The 17,791-nt window shown below is 44.5% G+C and overlaps 1 protein-coding gene across 1 annotated transcript in view; it reads left to right on the top strand.

Moving 5' to 3' along the window:
• The window catches only part of CHN2 (chimerin 2), a 170,549-nt gene that overhangs the window by 131,597 nt on the left and 21,161 nt on the right, over positions 1 to 17,791 (top strand). Inside the window, exon 7 of the mRNA XM_068404668.1 lies at positions 13,127 to 13,204. Coding sequence (XP_068260769.1) covers positions 13,127 to 13,204 — 78 coding nt within the window. The remainder of the gene's footprint in view (positions 1 to 13,126; positions 13,205 to 17,791) is intronic.

Below are 17,791 nucleotides of genomic sequence, written 5' to 3'. Positions count from 1 at the left end.
TCATATGTGTTTTCAAGGGTGGCGGCACTGCTACTTACCCACAGAGTAAAGGGGTAGCAAAACCAGCTTCAAGCAGCAGGCAAAGCAAACACGACACAAAACAATTCTTTTGAAGGGAAAATAAAACAACTTGGACACATTCTGGTACTTTATACAAGTTCAAAGTATGTGATCTCAAGGGGTTTGCATATCCTATGACACGCCCTTATAAAAGCGCAGTGAACCATGCTTTTCACGTGCAGCCTGCAGCACACAGCAGTTCCCTTGCTTCTTTTGTGGGAAAAGGGAAGCTGTGTCCATAAGGAGAACAGAAGCTGATACAGGTTTAAGCTACAGGAACCTTTCTTATGTACCGAGGGGGAATATAATGTATGGGGTAAAGTTCATGCATATGATGAAATAGGTAAGTGATCACAGCTGAGTGCAGAGTCTCCTATCTTTTCTTTAACCCCACATCACTTTTGATTGCATGGATTCCTGCTCTGTTTCTAAGCAAACATGCATTTTGGAGCCATTAGTCAAGAGATACCAGGGGTCATACAGCCTTACCACTTCTTTTGGGATGACAGTCCAGGATTTGATCCTGTCTCTCATGAACAGGGTGACATTCCTTGAAGCTTGATGGGACAGAAGCACGTATTTTCCAAATGAGTAAGCTGTAAACACCGCATGCTCCCACCTCAGAGGAATATGTCCTGGGACACGGAGGCATTCGTGGATATACAGCTGAGCTCAGATGAGTCGTAAGACAGCCATGGCCGGCCCAGCACCAAAACCAGTGGTCCCCTCCATGCCACAGTTCCACTTATCCACATGGAAAATGGTTCTCTATTGCCCTTTTTTTTTTTTGCCATGCAATTCATAAAGGATACCGAAATAGAAGTTCACAGTTATAAAGCACAGCATTTTTATAAAACTAGCATTTCTCCTTTTTTTTTCTGGTAAAGTGCAATGCTCAGGCTTGTTAGAAAGCATTCTTTCAACCTGAAAACGTGTTGTGTTCTTATTTGCTAATTGCCTACTTTGTGTCCTAAATGGCATGAGTAATTCCTTTCACCTTAGATTGTCTACCTAGTTTATGTGTTTTCACAGGAAGAAGTCACAAGATGCTGCAGTAAAAGGGGACAGAAATACTACTAATGATGGAAAACATATTACTATATTTCTAAGTCCTTGTACTGTGTAGTTTACCTGAAGGTGTCATGACTGCTGAGCAGTAGCGTAACTTGGTCATGCTGTTAATAAGTTTGAGACTGAAGCTTCAGAATTCCTTCACACCACCCAGAAACTGCCAAAACTTGAGAAAAATCCTGTTTGCTGCTTGATGCTGATATTGGCACTGTCCTCCCTGCACATTGCTTATCATCCCCATCTCCCTGTAAGTGCTAAACGAACAGAGCAGCGCACCATTGAGAATCCACTCCTGAACTGTTACTGTCCAGGAACAATGTTATAGATCACCAGTTTTTTAGACAAGATGATCACCAGTTCATGACTCAGTGGTTCATAAATGATTTGTTCTCTTTCGCTTACATAAATCTCTTCTTTAACCCACATTGAAGTCTCTTGGTTTAAGCTGTCCTGAGCTGGGGCAAAACTTAGGGTGCTGCTGTTGGTTCCCGAGACTGCCGCAGCATACTTTACATTCTCGCAGCTCTCTCAGCGTCTCTTTTCAGCCCCTCCAGAGATCAGTTGGCTCTGCCAAGCGGTTAGTGGCTCTGAACATAAATGCCATTGCTGTCTGACTCTGTGGTTTCTGGGAAACTTTCCTGAAGCCTGTTTTCTTCCACGCTTTGTCATAACCCCGGGGGGACTGGATTTTTGCTTCTCTGTATGAACAGAAGCTCTGACTGTGGTCCATAATATTCAGCCTGGAGCATATGCTGCAAGGCTGAGTTGGTCTCAGTCCGAGAGAAGTTTACTCCCACCATCACTTAGTGTCAGAACTCAGTGTGAGAAACAGAAGAACTTTCTGTATTTTATTTTTGTATTTTATTTATTTTTGTATGTAAAGTTTTACTGGGAGCAGATAGCTGGTTACTGTATTGCTTTGAGGTAACACCTGCCTGTAGGGCGTAGTAGTGTTTGAGACACGGAAATGGGAATTGTCCCAGAAGTGAGGATGTAGATGTTTGTGTACAGTGCTATGTATGTGTTTGGGTGTGTAATGAGGCATACGGTCGAACATCCAGGCCTTATGCCCACCAGCTATACCACACAGTAGCTGTATAGCACTGGGATTTATTATCAAGCTCATTCATTTGATGTTCTGACATTAAACAGACTTAATGCAGTCTCACAAAACATGGTCCTCAATTTAACCCTGTGATTGAGCATGGCACCCAACCAGCTCCTTCAATGCACAAGCAGTTATGGTTAATGACAACCCCACAGGAGCAAGCCAAAGGGCCCTGAGGACAGGACTGCTGCACTTACAGTGCCTCTAGCCCCTTTCCCATCCCTTCAAGGGCAATGCGCTGTGCTCACAGGTGTCACCTTTCTTAGAGGGGACATTCTTGCCTTCCTCTTTCTCTCCACAGACTGGGAAGTAAGCACATTAACTTCTCCACTTCATTGTGGTAGCTCAGCAGGTTTGGCTCTAGTTCAAGCTCTGCAGTCTCCTTGCAGGGCGATTATGGTTTTAATCAATGGCAAGCTGGCTTTCCTAAACAAAATGTTGTTTCTTCAGAAAGCAAGAGCTTCTTAGCGAAAATGTAAAAAGATGAACAGGTCATATACATCTAGAGCTTACATGGTGCTGCGCCAGCATCTGCTGGGGGTCTGGATAAAAACTATAATGTTTAGGATATTTTTTAAAATCTCTGTCTCTTGACTAACAGTCCTGTATCTTGCAGAGAGCATGAGTCACTTCCCTCTTAATTCAGAGAGGCCATTGTATATCATATTAAGTTCATTATGTTGCTAGGCTAATTCCTCTGTGGGTGAAATGTCAAAATACTGGCTACCTATATAGCCAGCATCAGAAATTTGTATTAATTACAGCCTGATTCCTCTATAGTTATACTTCTTGAAAAAGTTCATGCAATAAGCCCAGATAAACCTATAAAGGTACGTGCAACTGTGTAACAAATGATATAGTCAACTGGGTATTCCACGTTTCCAGAGCTTGAGTCTTAGCCAGGTCCAAAGTACGGGAAGTATTGATAACCAAACCAAAGTACAGTTATTATCCTATAATTACTTATAGATATGGTTGAGGCTGATAAAATAAATGATTCCTTATTTAATTTATTCTAAAATTGCATAGCTAATAGAAAAACAGAAATGGGAAAGAGTTCAGAGAGAGATTAATCTTACCTAATTTTTAATATCTTAAAGTAAGCTATCTGTTTCTACCTGAGTCATCTGATTTCCTTATATGATCCATAAATGAGCTGCAAGAAGGCAATTCAAGCTCACCCATTTTAAACTTGGTCTGTTGTAGAAGAGGGTGAATCACTGTCTGGAGGTTTCTGGTTTTCCTTTGGTTATAAAGAGAGACCAGATTACTGTTTCAGAGTAGACACCTGCCATCTATCCATCCATCCATCCATCCATCCACCCATCCACCCATTCTATCCTTAAATGTCTGTTAGAAAAATCACAGAATCACAGAATCACAGAATGTTAGGGATTGGAAGGGACCTCGAAAGATCATCTAGTCCAATCCCCCTGCCGGGGCAGGATTGCCTAGACCATATCACACAGGAATGCGTCCAGGCGGGTTTTGAATGTCTCCAGAGAAGGAGACTCCACAACCTCTCTGGGCAGCCTGTTCCAGTGTTCAGTCACCCTCACCATAAAGAAGTTTTTCCTCCTATTTATGTGGAACCTCCTGTGCTCCAGCTTGCACCCATTGCCCCTTGTCCTGTCAAGGGATGTCACTGAGAAGAGCCTGGCTCCATCCTCTTGACACTTGCCCTTTACATATTTATAAACATTAATGAGGCCACCCCTCAGTCTCCTCTTCTCTAAGCTAAAGAGACCCAGCTCCCTCAGCCTCTCCTCATAAGGGAGATGTTCCACTCCCTTAATCATCTTTGTGGCTCTGCGCTGGACTCTCTCTAGCAGTTCCCTGTCCTTCTTGAACTGAGGGGCCCAGAACTGGACACAATATTCCAGATGCGGCCTCACCAGGGCAGAGTAGAGGGGGAGGAGAACCTCTCTCGACCTGCTAACCACACCCCTTCTAATACACCCCAGGATGCCATTGGCCTTCTTGGCCACAAGGGCACACTGCTGGCTCATGGTCATCCTGTTGTCCACTAGGACCTCCAGGTCCCTTTCCCCTACGCTGGTCTCCAACAGGTCTGTCCCCAACTTGTACTGGTACCTGGGGTTGTTCTTGCCCAGATGCAGGACTCTACACTTGCCCTTGTTATATTTCATTAAATTTCTCCCCGCCCAACTCTCCAGCCTGTCCAGGTCTCTCTGAATGGCTGCGCAGCCTTCCGGCGCATCAGCCACTCCTCCCAGTTTTGTGTCATCAGCGAACTTGCTGACAGCGCACTCTAATCCCTCATCCAAGTCATTAATGAATATATTGAATAGAACTGGTCCCAGAACCGACCCTTGCGGAACTCCGCTAGACACAGACCTCCAACTGGACTCTGTCCCGCTGACCACTACTCTCTGGCTTCTTTCCTTCAGCCAGTTCACAATCCACCTCACTACCCGATCATCCAGACCACACTTCCCCAGTTTAGCTGCGAGGATGCTGTGGGAGACCGTGTCAAACGCTTTACTGAAATCGAGATAGACCACATCCACAGCTTTACCATCATCTATCCACCGGGTTACATCCTCATAAAAGGCTATCAAGTTGGTTGAGCAAGACTTCCCGTTGGTGAAGCCATGTTGAGTGCCCCTAATGATCCCCCTATCCTTGATGTGCCTAGAGACAGCACCAAGAACAAGTTGCTCCATCACCTTTCCGGGGATGGAGGTGAGGCTGACCGGCCTATAGTTACCCGGGTCCTCCTTCCTGCCCTTTTTGAAGACTGGAGTGACGTTCGCTTTCCTCCAGTCCTCAGGCACCTCTCCCGTTGCCCACGACTTAGCAAAGATGATGGAGAGTGGCCTAGCAATGACTTCCGCCAGCTCCCTCAGCACCCGCGGGTGCATCCCATCAGGGCCCATGGATTTATGGACGTCCAGGTTGCTTAATTGGTCCCTGACCCAGCCCTCATCAACCAAGACAGATTCCTCCTCTATCCTGACTTCTTCTGAGGCCTCAGGGGTCCGGGGCTCCTCAGGACAGCCTCCAACAGTATAGACAGAGGCAAAGAAGGCATTCAGTAACTCCGCCTTCTTTTTATCCTCTGTCTCCAGGACCCCCACCTCATTCATCAGTGGGCCTACATTGCCTCTAGTGTTGGCTTTACCTGCAATGTATTTGAAGAAGCCCTTTGTGTTGTCCTTGACCTCTCTTGCAAGGTTTAATTCCAAGGAGGCCTTAGCTTTCCTAGTTGCCTCCCTACATCCTCTGACAACAGACTTATACTCCTCCCAAGTGGCCAGCCCCTCCTTCCACGATCTGTACACCTTCTTCTTCCACTTGAGTTTGCCCAGCAGTTCCCTGTTCAACCATGCAGGTCTCCTGGTACCCTTCCTTGACTTCCTACCTGTTGGGATGCTCTGATCTTGAGCTCGGAAGAAGCAGTCCTTGAATGCTAACCAACTATCTTGGGCCCCCTTACCTTCTAGTACCCTGTCCCATGGGATTTCCCCTAGCAATTGCTTGAAAAGGCCAAAGTTGGCCCTCCTGAAGTCCAGGGTTGTGATTCTGCTAGCTATTCTGTTCCTGCCACATGAGATCCTGAACTCTACCATCTCATGGTCACTACAACCAAGGCTGCCCTCAACCTTCACCTCTTCAACCAGACCCTCCTTGTTAGTGAGGATAAGATCCAGCAGCGCTCCTCTCCTAGTTGGCTCATCCACCATTTGCATCAGAAAGTTATCATCAATGCACTGGAGGAACCTCCTGGACTGGGGATGGCTGGCTGAGTAGGCCTCCCAGCAAATATCAGGGTAGTTGAAATCCCCCACAACAACCAGGCCCTGTAATTGCGAGACTGCTCTCAGCTGCCTGTAGAAGGCCTCATCACCCTCCTCATCCTGATCCGGTGGCCTGTAATAGACACCCACAACAGTATCACCCCTGCCAGCCTGCCCCTTAATTTGCACCCACAAACTCTCAACTCGCTCCTGATCCGCCTCTGGACAGAACTCAATACATTCTAGCTGCTCACTCACATAAAGAGCAACTCCACCACCTCTCCTTAGCGGCCTGTCTTTCCTGAACAGGACATAGCCATCCATGACCACATTCCAGTCATGCGAGGCGTCCCACCAAGTCTCTGTAATTGCCACTAGATCATAGCCCCCCGACCGAACACGGATTTCCAACTCCTCCTGTTTATTCCCCATGCTGCGTGCATTGGTGTACAGACATTTCAGGGAGCGAGCTGGGCACACCGATTTCATCCCAGATTCACCCCCTGATTTCACCCCAGGGGGATGGGGGGCCTCCTGGTCTACCTCAACACTAGAGCGTTGCCCCAGTGGTGCAAGCCCAGCTACCACCCCATCCCCCTTCGAATCTAGTTTAAAGCTCTCCGAATGAGCCCTGCTAATTCCTGTCCCAGAACCCTTTTGCCCCTACGACATAAACCTTTCCCATGTATCACTGTCACGCCTGTTGTCTTATAAAACCAGCCATTATCAAAGAACCCAAAGCCCTGCCTGTAGCACCAGTCTCGTAGCCAGGCGTTAATAGAGAGAATCCTACTATTCCAAACAATGTCATCACCTGAAAATGGAAGGAGGGAGGAGAAGACAACTTGTGCTCCAGACTCTTTCACACACCACCCTAGGGCCTTGTAGTCTTTCTTCATCCCCCTCAGACTACGGGATGCAGCTTCTTCCCCACCTGTCTGGAAGATCAGCACGGGGCAGTAGTCTGTGGCCTTCACCAGGTTGGGGAGTTGTCTGGTGATATCCCTGATTCGGGCTCCAGGCAGGCTGCAGACCTCCCTGTGATGGGGGTCAGCTCTGCATATTGGGCCCTCAGATCCCTTTAGGAAGGAGTCTCCAACCACTAAAACTCTTCTCTTCTTCCTTGTGGAGGAGGTAGCTATACGCCTGTCAGGTTTTTCTGACTGTGGTGGGACCTCTGATATAGGTTGCCTCTTGTTAGTTTTGTTGTCAACACAAACATCATTGACAGCATAATGGAATCACTGCACATTTTTTACACATATTGGGATAAATATTATGTTTGAATTTTGGTTTGACTACAGACCAGATGTTATAGCTACGCTTTAATTTATAGGTGTGATAACAGTACTTATTCACGTACATTGCAGGCAGTCAGATTCAGTCAGTCACATGTGTTGTATCCACACAGAGAACAAGAAGTAATTGAGAAATAAATTCCGTGCAGTTTCACTGAGAAAGCCCTATTTGAAAGCCCTACTTGCAGCTGAAGTGGCTCCTGCCAGCCCCACCGTGGGGGACCTGGTGCTCCTCTTCCTTTATGGTGGCAGCAATGGCAGCGGTGTCCGGCTCTGCTCTCATCTTCCCTGCTTAGCCCTCATGCCCCCGCTCTTCCATCCCTCTGCTACCATGTGGTCATGAGTATTAAGCAGAGAGGAGAGGCTCATGAACTTGGCCAGGAAAACATCATTAATTAATAACCTTGACAAGTACGGAGATAGATTGGGAAGGATAAAGGAGAGAGTGGGAGGAAAGGAAGTCGAGGCAATAAATGCACTAGACCTGCTGTTACCATGTTAATCTCTACAGGGTTATTCAGGGGAACAGCTGAATTAGTTCATCCTATACCTAGATCCTTTCCTTATTTCTGGACTATTTCTTCCTTGATACCAACAATGTGTTTGTAATAGAATGCATATTTATTATAGTTTACAAAAAAAGAGAAATCAGAATACTAAATATGACAGACGTGAAATACACAGCTTAACGCATTAAATGATACATTTGCCTGACAACATAAAAGGTTTTACTCTGCTCTTTATTTTTTTAATTGGAGATGAATATGTAATTACATACCACTTAATGTAACCTCCAGTTGTTGTTCCAAAATAGACAATAGTTTCTTATATTAATACTCTATAAGAGGCTTACAGCAACTATTATTTTTAAGAATAGTCTGGCTAGTGCCTTCCTGAGTCTACAGCATTTCACCTTTGGCTGTTGTATTGTTTGGTTCGCTACATTGTTTTGAGAAAAATAATCATGATGTGTACAGAAAAATCTGTTTGAGAAAGATTTAGAAAGGGGACCTGAAGTTTAAGGGAGATTATATTTCCATTTGCTGTAGGTAAATTATGTCTTTTATCTGTGGGGGAAGGGGATCGAATACCCTGTCAGAAAGAAGTGCATATAAATGACAATTGGTCACTGCAATGCTGATAGACAATCGCATTAGTTTAGGAGAGGTGTAAAGATTAAAATTGTAATAATTTTAACTTCAGAACATTTACTGCAGGAGTCCTCCTAAATGAGCAGTTCCTTTTGCTCTGAAGTGGATTATCCTCAAAAGATCGGTGGGATTAGTGGTGATGGAAGTGCACCCAGGCTCTCCAGAATAGGAGCCCAGTGTAGATAATCTGCTGCCATAAACACTTCCAGCGTATTGTTGACAGCTCCTCAGACTCATGATGTGCAGAGGAACTGGTTGTTATTCAAAGAAAAAAGTAAGTTGAAACTGAGGAATAAAAAGCAACTTAATCCTTTTCTGCTTGGAGCTTGTTTCCTCCCACTGTTTCAGCAGCACCGAAGCTTAATGGCAGCTTCTGGTGCCATGGCACAGGCTGGCGGCATTGTGGTGTGGCGAAGGCCTTTGGCTGACTAGCCTCCGCCACCGTTTCCCCCTCCATGCCCTGTGTTTTGCTAAGAGCCAGATTCTTTGGTGTTGTCTCCTGAGTGCACTGTGGGAAGGGCTCCGTGGGAGAAAAACCCAATAGCTGCGAGATTCCTGCACCGTGTGTCATCTCCACGGTGTGTTTGCAATCGAGCAAGCACAATCTGTCTGGCAGATTACCGAGTACGCTGTGCCTGCAAGGAAACAGGCCTCTCTTTGACCTATGACTGTGTCTATGTGCGGTGTTAAGTGTATTTAGTTAGAGATCAGTCATGGATTTGTCACAATTCCTCATCACGGAGCAATCTCCCTTTCGCTTGTGGTGTTGTCCAAGGAGACATGCCCACGCCGCTCCTCTGCCCGCCGTTGTTGTGCCCTTTGGCAGGTAGAGCGGCGAGCCAAGGACCTGCCACTCGATACCCCGTCCCTGCCAGCCTGCACGGGTATGGCAACAGCGGGGGGACAGGAGCCATCGCTCCCACAGTGTCTCTTCCCACCACGCTGGAGCTGGCACAGAGGAGACGGGCAGCACGTGAAGGTCCCCTGCTGCTTGCTTCCAGCGAGTCCTCAGCGCTGCCCACACGACTACAACAGAAATCATGCCGCATGTACAAAACTGAAAGTTTTTCATACTAAAATTTGTTCTTTCCTGCCCCCGAGGCCTTTGTTAGCAAACAAGACACCAGTGTGTGAGGGGAGAGACAATGGTGTGGTTCAGCTGGCCCTGCGAAGGCATGCTGGAAATGGCGCAACAGCTGAGCCGCCTTCTTCCCCCTCCTTTTTAATTTTATTGTTCTGGTTCAGTGACATTTATTTTGCTGTAAATGCCCAGTTTGCTATACAGTACATGTGTTTTACAGAAAGACTAGTAAACTAAAATCATATGTTATGCAGAAACCCTTTGGTCTGAAAATGCAGACAACCGTATTTGCCTTTCAGCCTTGGCTAGCTAAGATGTTCGGTGACAACCATCAATAATATTTTTAGCCGCTGGTGTTCTCCTCCTTAGCTGCAGGCTAACTTGCTAGCTTGATCAAGAGATGCTCTTTAAATGAGTTGACACCATGTGCAGTAAATTTTGTATCAAGAAAATGGATAAAAGAGAGAGCTGGGGTTGGCCTGTGGTATCAGTACATTGGAACTGGTTGCTGCTGAGAATTTGTAGTTGCTGCTGTTTGCATTATGTTTAGAGAGGAATGGGGTTATATATGTGGGTCCAGCTCATCTCAGTTTTACAGCACCATTTTATACACCAAACTCGGCAGCACTTTGTATGATTAAGCTTCCTAAGAGGACACACTCACTGTTGGCCTTCTGTATACATCCTGTGTTTGCAAGGGATCCCATTAAACAACTGTCTAAACAGGGCCCAAGCAAGGCAGCAAAAGAAACCTATTGGATAAATAAAATTTCATATATGATAAACAGTAAATACTAATCTGCCTTAGTCATATGAACTGGTTTGGCTGAGTTGCCCTCCTCCAAGTCTATTAAGTTTAATGCTTCTCTGCGAACACTCAGAGTTTCCATTACATATAGTACTGTATGTCTGATCCCAGGATGACACTCTGATATTCCAAAAGTAGTTTAATAAATAGAAATTCCAAGATGTATCATCATAAGCCTGTAGCTTGAGTATCAAATCTGCCATGTTATGTAAAAAATAATGGTTATATAATGGGATTTTTATCAGTCTAGTGACATAAATACCAATAGTAGAGCATTATTAGGAAACCGACCTCTCTCTGACTTTGGATGTGTTATGCTGGAAGTCAGAAAGGAAGTAGCTTACGTATATATGAGGATTTAGGTGCTATATCTTCAGAGGGGTCTAACAACTCAGAGCTAGTTTGGGGGTTTTGTTCCAGATAAATGTAAATACATTTAAAATGGTATGGAGGAAAGAAACTGGAGTGTGAAAAGAACTTCAAGCTGCTCCAAAGTTTCAGATGGCCCAAACTGAAGCCTTTGCTGCTGATGGGGTCAGAGATGTCCCTAAAACCAGTGCTCCTCACCTCATGAAATACATTGAGAGCAAGCTTGGGGAGCTATAGTCTGCCTTTATCTGCTGCAAAGCAGATAAAGGACCTGAGCTAGAAGAAATTGGGACTCACTAGTGGGAGGACATATGGAAAAGCAGCAGGGCTTTCCTCCAGACAGAGCAATGTTCGTACATACATCACAGCCAGTTGTCACCGGTAGTCAGATAACAGTGCCAAGCCCTGGGGAAAGGCTGGGTGGGCAGCAACTGCTGGGGGAGCAATGGGGGGTTGTGTGGAAGCCCTCCCTACCAGGGAGCAGAAGCTTTGGAGTATGGAAGCACGTAAAAAGAGTTGCTGTGAGTTACCTGGGAAAGAAAGGAATTAAGTATGCTATACATAGAAGTAAGTAAGTGCATCGTTTTATAACTGAGAAGCTGATTTTGCAGGTTGCACAACTTCTTGAAAACCCTAAGTAGGGCACTATCTGAAATTGCACAGCCTGATGTTACTGATGGCCGACCATCTGTCCCCACGGGCTTTCAAATCAGGAGAGCATCGCTTTTACTAAGAGCAGGCAGTCTATATGGTGGAGGTTTTAGTAAGTGAATTAGATGAACCTTCTGACTTTTCAGCCTGAGGTAAAAACAGACTGAAAAAAATAGAGGCAAGTTCAACTTCACAAGTTAACATAAGTGAATTAAATACTTTAATTTCACACATTTTCTGCCTAAGTTGAAGTGGGGCAGACTGTAAAAGGCTGATGTGGTCTTTAGTGTCTCTAGTTCAAAGAGGTAGTTTTTCCACTAGTGCTGGTAACCCCCCAGTTTGCTCTGTCACAGCATCTCGAGCGTTAGGCGCACCTTAGAGAATTAAATCTCACAGTGCTCTGCCGGGCAGGTAACTCCTATCCTCGTCTTATGGGTGGAGCATGGGCATACTCCCTAAGGGAGCAGGAGAGGGGAGCTGGAGGGAGGGAAGCTGGTGGGAAGGAGGCACTGAACTTGCTTCCCAGGGGATGCTCAGTGTCACGTATCTTCTGTGTCCTCGGACGGGGAAATAACTGCCTGTAAAGAAGTGAATCAGGTGCCCAAAGTAACACTGCAAGCTGTAGCACAGACTGGTCAGGGTCCAGATCCCTCCTGTCCCTGGGCTTTAACTAGGTATCACTTCCCTCCCCCAAATGTATAGATGCCTGTATCCAGAGTGAAGGACGACTGCTCTTGCTGCTTTGCAGACCCTGTTCTGCAAACAGGGCTGTGCACAGGGGCTTCCTACATCCGCATGAAGCTCCCCTGCCCTCACTCGAGCGCTGCACAGGGCTGGGGGGCTTCCTACCTGCATCCTCCCAGCTGGGCTTTCAACTTTCCCTGACAGTGAGCTAGCTCTGTGCTACCAAGTGCACACCTACAAAATGCTCTGGTTTAAAACATGGCATAAAAGTGCTATTAATGCTTGGAGTGCTGCTGGATATTTCCCCTTGTACAAGATATGGGGAAAAAAAAAAAAAGACATTTTTAGTCCTGTAAGATTAAACAACCATTGTGGTTTTAGGGGCTTAATCTGCTGGCATGCAGACTGCTGGCTGATAAGTCTCTCAGTCTGAGTGTAATTGGATGCAGCATCGGATTCAGTTGTGTGGGCTTTCCTGGGGCTTTTTGTTTGTTTGTTCATTTTTAACACACTGCGGAGTTGAAGCTATCTATCCCTGGAAATGCCTTTGGGTGTGAAGCTGTAACGCTGTTCCCCCCAGCCGGTATTTTGGCAGCACCTAGCTGGAGACCACCGCTCAGGGAGGGGTGGGAGGGGAAGGCTGCTCAGTGTATGAATTTGGGCTATTGTTGGAGGCACACATCTGCCTTAAGAAATCGCACGGCACAGGCCGTTACTTATTCAGATGCAGAAGCTCATTCCGTCCCACAAGACAGCCCATTCGAGTCACATGCCAGAGGTCTCGGCAGAATGGGCTGCAGCTGCTTCAAATCTGCTGTCTAACATCAGAAGCAGTTGGACAAACTGTACCGTGCTGACTACAGTCAGGCTCCCGGGCGCCAAGGAAGACAGGGAAAAGATTTGGGATCCCAGCACTATGTTCTCGGAGGATTTGTGGCTGGAAAATGAGAAAAACTGTGCTGTTGTTCACAAGTCAAAGAGAGGAAGAAAGCGCCAAGAGCTCCTGGCCGTGGCCCTGGGGGTGAAGGTGGGTGTCAAGGGGGCACTTTTGTGGCAACCTCTGAAACTCTTTGCCTATTCACAGATCACCTCCTTGGTCAGAAGAACAGCCTTAACTCAAAACGACAACCACTTCAACTATGAAAAAGCACACAATTTTAAGGTAAGCAGAACTTCCTAGTATTTTCGGTTAAAAAGTTCTGTTTAGATGCTTCACATTTTATTTTTTGCTGTGATGGGGTTTTACGCACCCAGCTATACTAGCTCTGAGAAAAGTGTTGAAAAAAGCATTTTTCTTTCTACTTTAAGTTCCCTTGACTGCATTCTTAATATGCTTTTACATAGGCACTTAATCCAAATAACAGTTTTGCTACTCACTACACTACTTGACAGGCATTTCAGCTCTTTCTGCCCAGATTCAGTTTTCTTTTTTGTTCAGAAACAAAGTACTTCATATTGATTGTCTTTATTTTAAAGTGTATCCATTTTTAAATGAGAAAAAGGCCCCTTTTCAAAATCTAGCTATTATCAGAAGCCAGTAGCATTTTCACCAGCAAACATTTTGGACCCTTTCTGTTTTCAGAAGAAGTTGAGGGAGCTTGGGTGCTCCCTAACAATAAAGCCGAGCACGGCAGTGGTATTGCCTCCTAGCTTTTGTTCCACCACCATATGCTAAGGAAATGCTCTCAGAGTCCCACTGAGCTATAGGATCCGAGCTTGTGTTTGCTCATCAAACTAAACCAAATAGCTGGACAAACACAGGGATGTTTAAATGGATCATCTTCTTGCTGTCTTATACATACAAAATCAGATTCTTAGGCGTTTTTTTTCCCCCAAGTGCTGTGTCTGGCGTGCTGCAGCAGGGAAGTGACTCAGCTTTGGAAACGGACCTTCCAGGCAGCTTGTACTAAAATCTTTTGCCAAAAGGACTGTGCTGGTTTCAGAGTGTGCCAGCCAGTTACCGTATCTAACGCTGTCAAATTGCGGTTTGATGCTTATCGGGATGGATAGAGAGAGAGTGAGAGGCAGTAACAAGACAAGAAAGGAATGCATCTCAGCTTTGAAACCTCAGTTTACTTAATGCTCCTTGAGGATGCTGATCTGTGTCACTGTCAGAATAGTTCAACTCATTAGCAGAAAGAGAATTTTCTGATATTCATCTCGGGCCTGTCAAAAAAGGAGAAGCACTGATAAAATGATTTCACTGACTTCCTGGTTTAGCAAAAATGCTTTGCTTCTTATTTTTCTACATATTCTGCCGTGCAGACATTGCTCTCCTCTGCAGTGCTTCTGCTGTAGTTGTTAAATCAATAATTTAGTATTAGTAAGCAAAGCAAATAATAGCCTCCCTTTTCTCATTCCCCCTCCTTAACCCAGTCTACAGAAAAGTCAATATTTATCTCACTGATCTGCACTGAAGGAAATAGGGGAAATACTCTGTGTTTTCTTGCTTGATTAAACCTGCGTTCATTCTTTATGGGTTTTGCCCTCATTATCATTTTAATATCAAAACTATTTTAGTTTAACTAGAAAATATTTTCTCATGACTGAGACTTTTTTCCACTTTGACCCATGCACTCTTTCCTCTTCAAAATTCCCCTTGTTTTGGCTTTGATTTATAATTGGACATGTTCCCAGTTAACTTTGCATTTGCACAATCTAGCTGTTGTACAGTCTCTGTTCCCTTCTGTTTCAAAAAGAGTCATAGTTTAACTGGAAAGTCACATGATTAAAATATATATGTATTCAAAGGCTTCACAGCAGAAAAGCATTGTTTTATCCTGGTAAAGGCCATAAAAAACTTAGGGAAGAAACATCTTTAAAAAAATTGTCCAGAAAGGCCAGTCAAAAGTGTTACATTTACTTAATGAATAAATATGTTCACTATGCAAATACGGTTAGTTTTCCAAAGGAATATATTAGAACATGTCTAGTTGTTGAACAAAAAATGTGGATAGAATGCTTAGAGTAGAATATTTAGATTTAAAAGACAGCTAAATACAAGTCTAGTATCTTTAATATATTCCAAATATATTAAGTATTTTTAATATATTCATTACATAAAAGGATTAAGAAATTATTTAAAAGAGAAAGAATGGCTTTATGGGTCTTGGGGCAAAATTCTTAATGGCTTTTGACAGCACTCAGGCTATGATGATATGGGATTTATCTAAAGGAGAAAGCTATTTCGCAGACATTCAAAGAGTTGTCTTCCCCATTTTTAGGTGAATACTGACGTGTATTGTATCATTCATCTCAGTTCATAGGGACAAAGGTTATGTGTCACAATGTCCCTCATAATCTTGTCATAGGCAGTTCTTCATGAACAGACTCTCTTTAGCTCTTGCCCTTTAGCCATGAAGAATCTTAAAAATGCAGGGCACATTTTTAGCAAAGCTGATGAGATTTTTGTAGATCTTTCTTACACCAAAGATCTTACCTACTGGAAGAGAGAAGGAACAAAAGGAAGAAATAGACTCAAGGCACAAATTCAGAACAAGGATGGCTCTCCCTCCATCCTTTCCAAGCTAATAAAAAAATTACAAAGGAGCACTGGAGTTTGGAGCATGAGGGCACCAGGTTACGCCCTTCTGAGCATCCGTGCTTTCTCATTCAGTCTCTCTTCCAAATTTCAAGGCACTCAAGGCAAATGAACAAAAAAAGATTTAGTATCCAGCTGATTTGTTAAGCTGGGTTCATCCTGAGCACACAACGCAGGCACATGGATTTAGGTTTGGAGCTGGCGTCTGTCTGGCGGGACAACTTTGCATAAGCCAGTGTAGGCATACCGTAATTCAGGAAAGAGAATAAATCTCTGAAGCCCTGTTTAGAAAAACACAGAGGTATTTCTTTAACTATGTGGGTGTCAGCCTAACTGGATCACACAGTCCTCTTGCATCTCGTTCCAGTTAGGATCCAGCAGGCTCCTTGGGATGTGCTTTACCTGCCACCTTCAGTGGGGTCCCAGCTGGTGGTGAGGTCAACCTCATGCCTGAGGGCAGCAGCGTGGAGTTTGGGGATGCTCCATGCATTTCGTTGTAGGCTGGGAATTCATGAGAGGGTCTCTGTGCTGCTTTCAGTGAGCAAATACAGCTGAATAATGTGCATTTACCACAATATTGTGCCTGTTTGCCACTACAGCATAGGCAAATCCCATTTGCAGGCGGGCTAGTGGAGTGAAGGCAGCTGATAATGGACAAGTCAGAAGATCCGCTGGGAGAAAGGAGGGTCTGAAATAAATTTCCCCTTGTGTTAATCACTGCAGATAAACTCTGCTTCTGGGAGAAAAAGGGTTTGGGGGAGGCTGTTTTTACAGACATCATGAAGATTATGTGTATGTATTTAAACAAAAATAACAGCAGAGTCAGCTTTTCTTCCCTGCAAATGGCTCAGGATCAGCAGGAGTCCACAGGAGAGTACAAATGTGCATGTAATCTGGCGAAAGTCTGTAAAAACTTATTTTCTTTGGAGGTAAACAGGAAAGTCTTCAAAGCCAGTCACATAAAGAACAAAATTGTCTCAGAAACAGCACTATACAATGCCAATAAAAACCACGCGTTTCAATTCAAGGCAATTTTTTAGTTTTTTTCTGCAATATTGCTTAAGGGATTATTTTGTTTTGCCACTGTATTGGCACTCCTTAACTTTGGTCTCAGTTTCTCCCTCTTTGAAGACAGCTCAGACACAGACTAAAACTGAACGAGGTAGCACCCGTGGGGGGAACTCTGCCATTTGGAAGCAAGGGCACCAGAGGTCCAAAGGGTGAAGGTGAGAGCACAGGAAGGCAATAAGAAGAGACATGCAGTGTAGTATTGGGTGAAATTGTCCAGCAGAGAAGAGAGGATGAATGTAAGAAACAACTTTTCATTGAAAGAGCTGGAAACAAAACACAGTGAAGAAGTTAGGAGTTAGACATTGTGGAAAGAAGATGAAAGACTGAACAAGAAACGTACAGTGTATTGTCTGAAACATCATGTTTTTTGCTTATATGAAGAAATACTTCCCTGTAAATTCTTTCTAAGAGTTGGAATTACGTATCAACTGTAACCCAAGCAGCCCAAGCCTATGCTGTGTGTACACAGAGAGGTCTCCTGAGACTGCAGGATGGGGTAAGGACCAGTAATAAATAGACCATGATCATGTTTCCAAAAAATCTAAGCCCAGTCCATTTGTAATGACAAAGGATGGGGCAAAACCTAAAAACCCATCTCAAAAACCTAAGACCTGCTGTTACCTCTTCTTGTTTAAAATAGAGATGAGGCCAATCTTGCAGGCAAAATTCCCATTTACCATTCAAAAGTGTTGTGTGCAAGCTTCAGGCTGAGTTCAGGTGTTGTGTTCATAAGAACAGACTTCCTTCATGTCTTTAAAATTAATGGCAAGCCATAAGAGATTTAGTTCAAAACTACATCTTAAGAGACTTCTTTGCACCTTCATCTAGAAACTTTTGACGATCTCCCTTTTCCAGTTAGAGATAGTGAATATTTCCCTGTTTCAACTTGACCAGAAACCACCACGACTAGCTTTTCACAGGGCATTTCAGCTGGGAACTTGCCATTTGAGCTAAAATGCAGATCTGTGAAAAACTGAAGTGAATGAATAAAGAGAGCTAAACCTTTGAGGGCCACCAAGCGGAAGGGAACAAGGGAAGGGTGTGCAGTCAGCACTTCTCAGATGGAGCCCTCAGTCAGCGTTGATGACTTTCCCATTATGGACAGGAAAGATCAAGGAATAATCAGCTCCCATTTTC

The sequence above is a fragment of the Nyctibius grandis genome, chromosome 7 (genome assembly GCF_013368605.1).
Source record: "Nyctibius grandis isolate bNycGra1 chromosome 7, bNycGra1.pri, whole genome shotgun sequence".
NCBI lineage: Eukaryota > Metazoa > Chordata > Aves > Nyctibiiformes > Nyctibiidae > Nyctibius > Nyctibius grandis.
Note: the sequence above shows the minus strand (reverse complement) of the source record. Positions and strands in the feature narration are given on the sequence as shown.